The sequence below is a fragment of the Lampris incognitus genome, chromosome 1 (genome assembly GCF_029633865.1).
Source record: "Lampris incognitus isolate fLamInc1 chromosome 1, fLamInc1.hap2, whole genome shotgun sequence".
Taxonomy (NCBI): Eukaryota; Metazoa; Chordata; class Actinopteri; order Lampriformes; family Lampridae; genus Lampris; species Lampris incognitus.
The window spans coordinates 10,613,102-10,621,923 of NC_079211.1; the positions used below are offsets into that span (position 1 = coordinate 10,613,102).

The 8,822-nt window shown below is 46.7% G+C and overlaps 1 protein-coding gene across 4 annotated transcripts in view; it reads left to right on the forward strand.

The window, feature by feature from the left end:
* tbc1d2 (TBC1 domain family, member 2) overlaps window positions 1-7,958 on the forward strand; it is a 39,362-nt gene extending 31,404 nt beyond the window's left edge. For all 4 annotated transcript variants that reach the window (XM_056281139.1, XM_056281185.1, XM_056281347.1 and 1 more), the window contains 5 exons: window positions 919-1,106; window positions 2,074-2,194; window positions 4,052-4,237; window positions 4,775-4,896; window positions 6,994-7,958. In XM_056281139.1, coding sequence (XP_056137114.1) covers window positions 919-1,106; window positions 2,074-2,194; window positions 4,052-4,237; window positions 4,775-4,896; window positions 6,994-7,195 — 819 coding nt within the window. In that variant the 3' untranslated portion in view covers window positions 7,196-7,958. The remainder of the gene's footprint in view (window positions 1-918; window positions 1,107-2,073; window positions 2,195-4,051; window positions 4,238-4,774; window positions 4,897-6,993) is intronic.
* The last annotated feature ends 864 nt before the right edge of the window (window positions 7,959-8,822 follow it).

An 8,822-nucleotide genomic window follows, 5' to 3' on the forward strand; every position in this document is an offset into this window, starting at 1 on the left:
TCTATTTATTTCTGTTTCTTGTTATCTTGTTAGTTGTTAGTTTTTCTTTACTAGAGCGCGAGTGTCTGTTATAGGACCCAATTTCCCCTCGGGGATGAATAAAGTCTTTCTGATTCTGAGAACTGTTTTATAGCGGTGGTTCTCAATCAGGTCCTCAGGTCCCACCGGTACGGCTGGTTTTCTAGTCTAATGAACAGTTCATTGCATTCGCTTGTTATTCCCGGTGTGAAACCTCCCTTACTGGAGGCTGGAATAATCAGAAAAACACAGGGTTGTAATGAACTAGCTGGTAGAACGGAAAACCAGCCGTACCGGTGGTACCCGAGGACCCGACTGAGAACCACTGGTTTATAGGGTGGACAGCGGGACCCAGGAGCTCCTCGCCATGACGTGAGACTTTAAGCAGTTTAATCTTTCCTCCGAGCATTTAACAGATTACCTTTGCTTATCCCCAAATAATCAGGTTTTATTTATCTTACTATAAATTTGTACCACTTTGGTACCACCTTTTTAATGGCATGCAAAGAAGTCTTAGTATGTGGTCCAAACACTGGTAAGACATTAGATCAGGCATGGGGAACCGTGTGCCAAGGACTGGCCTGTACATGCAGGTTTTCCTTCTGATCAGTCACTATACTAGAGGATTTCACTGACTAGCACACCTTCACCCAAAGAGCAGAGACTACAGTGAAGTCACCTGCTGTAGTATCTGGTTGGAAAGAAGACCTACAAACTCTTGGTACATGATTGCCTCTTGCTGTATTAAATGCTCACTGGCCATTCTGTTTATTGCGTCATTCTCTGGTGCTTGTTAAACCGAACACTTTTAAGCATAATTAGTATACGGTACCGAACAGGTGGAAAACTAAAATGTCTTCCATCAAGTTCATTTATTGACCGATCTGTTATATATTCCAGCTCTGTGAGATGAGTCACACCTCCCCGCACCCGGCTTCCAGACAGATCCAGTTAGACCTGCACCGCACCCTCACAACCAATCAGCACTTCTCCTCCCCATCTAGTCCCGCCCTGCAGCAGCTCCAACGCATCTTATTGGCCTTCTCCTGGCAGAACCCAGCCATTGGCTACTGCCAGGGCCTCAACAGGTACAGGAATTCCCACGGTGGCAGGTTGTGTTCACTGACTTTGCTCTCTGAAGGGTCTCCCACAGTGAACTCCTCAGGAAGGTTCAGATGATCAGCGGGAGGAAGACCTTCTTTCTTTTAGGAGGCCTGTGGTCTGAGCTCCTCTGGTAGCAAACGTCTTGACAGTGAAACTATACCGGCTCCAGGGGGCGCTGTCCTGTAGTTGATTGACCTCTGACATTTCTGTGACAAATTTCCCAGTAGGAATGAATAAAGTGACATTATTATTCATAGTAGTAGCAGTAGTAGTAGCAGTAGTACTACTAGATGTAGTAGCAGTAATTTACCTCAAATGTATATACGGCATTTTAAGTTTGTTTGCGTGAGGTCGCTGAAGGAGGCTTCAAAACTGCAGGGAGGACTGTTCTGCCCTACCTGTTTACTGTATTATACTGCCACCCAGAGGCCAATGTTGGAAAATAAACCAGAACTGCTAGAGTTAGATGTACATGGTGTTAGATGCACACCATAAAACATGTAATGACTAGAACAGAATCGCCAAGTTTTTCCAAAGGAACTCTATATAGTAGCCAGTTGGAAGCAAATTAAGTATGCTAATTAATTATAGAAATGCACTTATTTTATGTAAAGTATAATTATACCATTAACTTAGATTAATATACCAACACTATTATACTTTTACTAAAATATTAGTATATTTCATACTACTGTTATTATACTAATACTTGTCCAATAATATGCAAATATTTACATACAATACCAATATACTTTACTAATACTACTGCACTGTTACACTGTTATACTATTAAATTATGCTAATTTACTTGTACTATAGATAAAAATCAAGAAACAGTAACAGTTGGTGCTGTTAGCCGTTCTTTGCCATGAAACAGATATCGATTCTGTGTTACATAAATGACAGCGGCGCTCCACAGTCTTCAGTCTCGTGTTCTTCCCTCCACATCAGACTGGCGGCCATTGCCCTCCTGATTCTGCAGAATGAAGAAGATGCTTTCTGGTGTCTGGTTGCCGTGGTGGAAGCCATCCTGCCGCCGGACTACTACACCAAAGAACTGATAGCCTCACAGGTCAGCGTGTCCAGCAGGATATTACTTACTATTCCAAGGAAGTTCAGTTTACACAGGACAGCACCAGTAATAATAATAATAATAATAATAATAAGATAGCACAAGATAAGACAAGCTAAGATAGGCGGCACGGTGGCCCATTGGTTAGTGCTGTCGACTCACAGCAAGAAGGTCCTGGGTTCAAACCCCGGGGTTGTCCAACCTTGGGGGTCTTCCCGGGTCGTCCTCTGTGTGGAGTTTGCATGTTCTCCCCGTGTCTGCGTGGGTTTCCTCCGGGTGCTCCGGTGTCCTCCCACAGTCCAAAGACATGTAGGTCAGGTGAATCGGCCATAATAAATTGTCCCTAGGTGTGAATGCTTCTGCCCTGAGATGGACTAGTGGCCTGTCCAGGGTGTCTCCCCGCCTGCCACCCAATGACTGTTGGGATAGGCTCCAGCATCCCACGATCCTACTTAGGATAAGTGGCTTGGAAAATGGATGGATGGATGGATAAGATAGCACCACTCTCCCGTCAGTATGTCTGTTGGTACCAAATCTGTAATCAGCATTACTTTGTACACCAAGTACAGTTAATGAGCGCACCTCTGTGTTGTAAAGATGAATGGACTTGCCGTTCAAAGCAGCGGTAGGAATTGAAGTCACATGGGGAAAGAGTCTTGTAGTTGGTGACGCGACCACAGCAAATCTTAGTGCGACTGACTCATCCCGTACAGGAAGTAGGTTAATTATGATTTGATGAACACTGTCAAAACTAAATTATTCACAACATTTGAACTTGATTATGCGTTGCCCAGGAGGAGCTGTACTGGTTCAGAAATAGCTCAGACAGACCACCAAACATTGGATTTACCTATTATTGACTCATTAGCAAAGTTCAGAGCAGTTTTACTCATTTTTCAGAATTTGAATTTCACGATGTCCATATTTTACCATGTCCAGGGCTTCTTAACATTTCATTTGAAGCCCATGGCCAATATATTTTGCAGAGGTGTGGACTTGAATCACATGACTTGGACTGTCAGAAGTCACTCAAGTCAGACTCAAGTCACAAATTTGGTGACTTTAGACTGGACAACATTGAAAAAGACTTGCGACTAGGGGCATTCAGGTAGTGTAGCGGTCTATTCCGTTGACTACTGAGACAGGGATCACTGGTTCAAATCCCCATGTTACCTCCGGCTTGGTCGGGCGCTCTACAGACACAACTGGCCGTGTCTGTGGGTGAGAAGCCGGATGTGGGTGTGTGTCCTGGTCGCTGCACTAGCGCCTCCTCCGGCCAGTCGGGGCGCCTGTTCAGGGGGGAGGGGGAACTGGGGGGAATAGCGTGATCCTCCCACGCACTACGTCCCCCTGGTGAAACTCCTCACTGTCAGGTGAAAAGAAGCGGCTGGTGACTCCACATGTATGGGAGGAGGCGTGTGGTAGTCTGCAGCCCTCCCCGGATCGGCAGAGGGGGTGGAGCAGCAACCAGGATGGCTTGGAAGAGTGGGGTAATTGGCCGGATACAATTGGGGGGGAAAAGGGGGGAGGGAGACTTGCAACTTGACTTTAACACCAGTGACTCGTGACTTGACTTGGACTTGAGCCTTTCCACTAGAAAGACTTGCTACCGTCTGCAAACCCAAAGAGTTTCTGCAAAACCAAATCCAGTATTAAATATGTTTGTTAAAGTTTTGAAACAGTATTAAATTTGATGAGGAGCACATCTTGACTTGTTTAGGACTTGAAACTAAAGTTTTTGACTCAGGACTTGCGTTCTTGAGTCTCTTTAAAAACTACGACTCGGTCCCACCTCTAATATTTTGTTCAAATTCTTTTGGAGGTGTGGAAAAAAATTGTTATGTGAAACTTCAACAGGCAGACCAGCGCGTCCTGAAAGACTTCATGGCGGAGAAGCTCCCCAGGCTGATGGCTCACTTTGAGGAGCACAGCATCGACGTCTCCCTCATCACCTTCAACTGGTTCCTGGTGCTGTTTGTGGAGAGTCTCCCCAGTGACATCCTGCTGCGGGTGTGGGACGCCTTCCTCTACGAGGGCACCAAGGTACCCACACCCCAACACCACAAACACAACGGAAACGCAGCCGGCCGTCATGGCGAAGAAACGGGAGTTGTGTGGCCACTGCTGCACTAGCGCCCTCCTCTGGTCGGTCGGGGCGCCTGTTTTGGGGCGGGGAACTAGGTGGAATAGCGTGATCCTCCCACGTGCTACATCCCCCTGGTGAAACTCCTCACTGTCAGGTGAAAAGAAGCGGCTTGCCGACTCCACATGCATGGGAGGAGTTATGTGGTAGTGGCAGCCCTCCCCGGATCGGCAGAGGGGGTGGGGCAGCGCCCGGGACGGCTCGGAGAGCGGGGTGACTGACCGGATACAACTGGGGAGAAAAAGGGGGGGAAATTAAAAAAAAAATCAAGACATCCCCGATTTAACCCGTCAGTAATTTACATATAAAACATTTTGCAGTCAATAAGCTCTCATATGGTGTTATTACACAGCCTCCAGTTCAGTTTATCGATATTGATTATTTCTTTGCTGGCTTCCAAAGAGGAAAAAAAAAAAAGAAAATCTTTTTTCCTCCAGGTGATATTCCGCTATGCTCTGGCCCTCTTCAAGTACAAAGAGGACGACATCCTGAAGATCCAGGACAACGTCGAGATCTACCAATACCTGCGCTTCTTCACCAAGACCATCTTCGACGGCAGGTAAGGAATCGCCTGGTTTTCCCGAGATCAGAGCACCGGGTCCGAATCTGTCCACGACTATAACCTTCACCGCGACCCGTTAACTTCCACGCCAATCATCACACAGAAGTAACCAGGTGATATGAGTGAAGTAGATGTAACTGAGCTATGATGAGGGGTCACTCCTGAGTCGTAGAAGAGTAAAATAGAGACTTCTCTATATTTTTAGTTTGCTTCCTGGTCATTATAATACGCTGTTAGATATCATCTATATCAAACACTGTATGGGATGAATACACAATTCACATTGTACCAAACACAAGTATTGTGCATCCTTTGTGTTGCAGCTGTTAAACTGGAATATAAAGTAAATATTGAATGTCGTGCTATTTTAATTATGGTTTTCTTACTCGGCACCGCATTCAATATTCACCTTTATATTCAATATTCACCTTTATATTCAATATTCACCTTTATATTCAATATTCACCTTTATCTTCAGTATTCAATATTCCCCTTTATATTCAATATTCACCTTTATCTTCAATATTCACCTTTATCTTCAATATTTACCTTTATATTCAAGTGTAACAGATGATTGCTATTTATTCCTGCAACACAAAGGTGTCACAATACTTGTGTTTGGTACAATGTGATTTGTGGATTAATCCAACAAGTTGTTTGTTACCAGCACTTTAAAGTGACAAGGAAGCAAAAGAGATAGGAGAGACCCTATTTTACTCATATTTCTCAGTAATTATCACTCAGTATAACTCAGTTTCAACCCGTTTTACTCGTATATTACTCGGTTATTTCTGTTTCATGAACAGCCTGTAATTTAAAGTCTTACCCACTTCACTCATTATTAAATTGAGCACTTCTTCGTTTGCATCTGTACTGTTTGCGTTTGGTTTCTGCTGTTCATGTATAATGCTGACATATCAGCATTTCATCAAGAACATTTGCTGCTGTTGGAAGGCGAAGCTTTTATTTTTCAGATCACCCAGACTAAATAAAATATTCACAATATATCAAGATATAATCTAACGCACCCCCGACTTCACATGTTGGTAAACTGTTCTTGTCTGGCCCCAAGTATTATTATGGAGCTCCATCAGCACCCGAGTTCAAACAAACATCGTTGGGGCTTCTGGGTAGAGTAGCGGGGTCTATTCCGTTGCCTACCAACATGGGGATCGCCAGTTCGAATCCCCGCGTTACCTCCGGCTTGGTCGGGCGTCCGTACAGACACAATTGGCCGTGTCTTCGGGTGGGAAGCCAGATGTGGGTATGTGTCCTGGTCGCTGCACTAGCGCCTCCTCTGGTCAGTCGTGGCGCCTGTTCAGGGGGGAGGGGGAATAGCGTGATCCTCCCACGCGCTACGTCCCCCCTGGTGAAACTCCTCACTGTGAGGTGAAAGGAAGTGGCTGGGGACTCCACATGTATGGGAGGAGGCATGTGGTAGTCTGTAGCCCTCCCCGGATTGGCAGAGGAGGTGGAGCAGCGACCGGGGCGGCTCGGAAGAGTGGGGTAATTGGCCAAGTACAATGGGGGGGGGAGCAAACATCATTGAAGGACTTCAGTTCTTCACCCACTCAATCCGTCAGCCCGAGAGGAACCTAAAGCCACCATACTGGGAGTGGAGATGGGAGGCAGATTTCAGGCAAATAATACTGGACTGGCGAGGGATTCTCTCCCTCGTCTTGTCTCTCCCTTTTCCTCGTGTACTATATATACACGGCGTGTCGCTGGCAGGACAGACACAGGAGCTATTTTTACCATTCACAGACACCTTCATGTTTAATTCAGAAAGCGGAGGCCCACGCCGGGATGCTGTAGAGAGGCCGCTGAACGCGAGAGTGAAATTTATCAGTCTCTACAGTCGCTGATGCTGTGGAAGGGCGAAAGCCTGTTTTCATTCCACTCCTGTGGACTAAAACACTCCCAAATAAGACTGACCGATGTAGGCTCTCAGGTCCGAGGTATTCAACAACAGACACGTAAATGACTCCAACAGCTAGCCAAACTTAGCAGTGTGTCCTGAAACGCTGTGCGCCTGCAGTATTCATGGCGGCCATTCAGGGGGCCTTTCCTCATTTACTCTCCCTCTCTTGTCAGGAAGCTGACGGGCATCGCCTTCAGCGTCATGAACCCGTTCCCCCGCAGGCTGCTGCGGAACAGGCGCGCGGTGCACCTGGAGCGCCTGCAGGGGGAGCTACGAGAGCTGGAGCAGCAGCAGAAGGAGTTTGTCACAGAGAGCGCTCAACGCAAGGACAAGGAGCTGGACACCATGGTCAGCGAGGACGACGATGAACTTTGACCTCGCCCGGACAGGCGTGGACCGAGCAATACGGGCGCTGTACCACCCCTACGCAAGGTTCAAAACAACTACTCAAGACTTTTCTCTCCGTCTCCCTTTGCCCTTCGTACCTGATGGTGGTTTGAAAGGTGACGCGATGACCAGGATCGGAGCTTTTGCTCGCTCGGTCCAGTTCAACAAAAGATGATATTCTGTATTTGTACTTCCTGCTTTGGCTGCGGGTTCGACCAAACCACCCGAGAGATGCGGATATAAAGCCCACATCGCACAAGAACCACAACATCATGGAAGCTGCGTCGCGTTTCCAGCTCCGCAGCTTAAGATGCGTCTTCCTAACCGGGAGTCAAGTGGTTTGCTGCAGCGCCACCTACAGCCTTTCGTGTAAACCATTAACTTCATCTGGTTATAAAGTAGTTAAGAGGTCAGAAACAGCCTCACAGTCCAAAGGTCACACGCCAACGAGCAAGGCGGTGAAACCCCGACCAGCTTTTTGATTGTTGGCCACTGTGGAGCGTCAGCTAAACGCCTAAAATGTATTGATCGTCCTCAAACAATGAACATTTTAAAAAGAGGACATGGACATTTACACTCATAACCTGTATTGATATTCACATTATTCTAAGTCTTAATGCACAGCGCCACACCTCAGTGTACGGCTGAGACAAAGAATTAAAAAGTGTATATTTGCTCTTAAAGGGATACCTTACCTTGACACTGTATTTGAGTTGTTGTTGTTATTTTATGTCTTATCGTTATTTAAATGGTTATTTCCTCTGGTTCAGAGGAGAACACGTTCTTTGACCTTTTGCCAATCTAAAAGGGGAAAAAAAGGTGGCGTTATCGGCACAGAAGCCAAAGGGGCATCATACCGGTAAGCTTGTGGTCCGTGTTGAGGAATGCCAACTATGGCCAAAATAAGAACCAAGTCAGCATCTACAAATATCTTTATAATTGCTTCTCATGGCTAACATGAAATCAGAGGATGAGTTTGGTTTTGGTTCTTGCACAGGAATGAAAAGCCAAATATGTAAATGAGTAGTTTGCTGCACAATGCTAATAACACTGAAATGGGCAAAGGACAAATGGTGAAGTTGATCATACTCCAAATAACGTTCGACTCGGAAAGGTCATTATTCTCAAGCAGTTCATGTGTTTTTATCTATTACCCCCCCCCCTTTTTTCTCCCCAATTGTACCCGGCCAATTACCCCTCTTCCGAGCAGTCCCGGTCGCTGCTCCACCCCCTCTGCCGATCCAGGGAGGGCTGCAGACTACCACATGCCTCCTCCCATACGTGTGGAGTCGCCAGCCGCTTCTTTTCACCTGACAGTGAGGAGTTTCACCAGGGGGATGTAGTGCATGGGAGGATCACGCTACCCCCCCCAGTTCCCCCCTGAACAGGCGCCCCGACCGACCAGAGGAGGCGCTAGTGCAGTGACATCCAGCTTCCCACCTGCAGACACGGCCAATTGTGTCTGTAGGGACGCCCGACCAAGCCGGAGGTAACACGGGGATTCGAACCGGCGATCCCAGTGTTGGTAGGTAATGGAATAGACCGCTAGGCTACCCGGACGCCCTTTATGTAACACTTCTATTTAGTTTTCTTCCTCTTGACGTCTCATCCACAA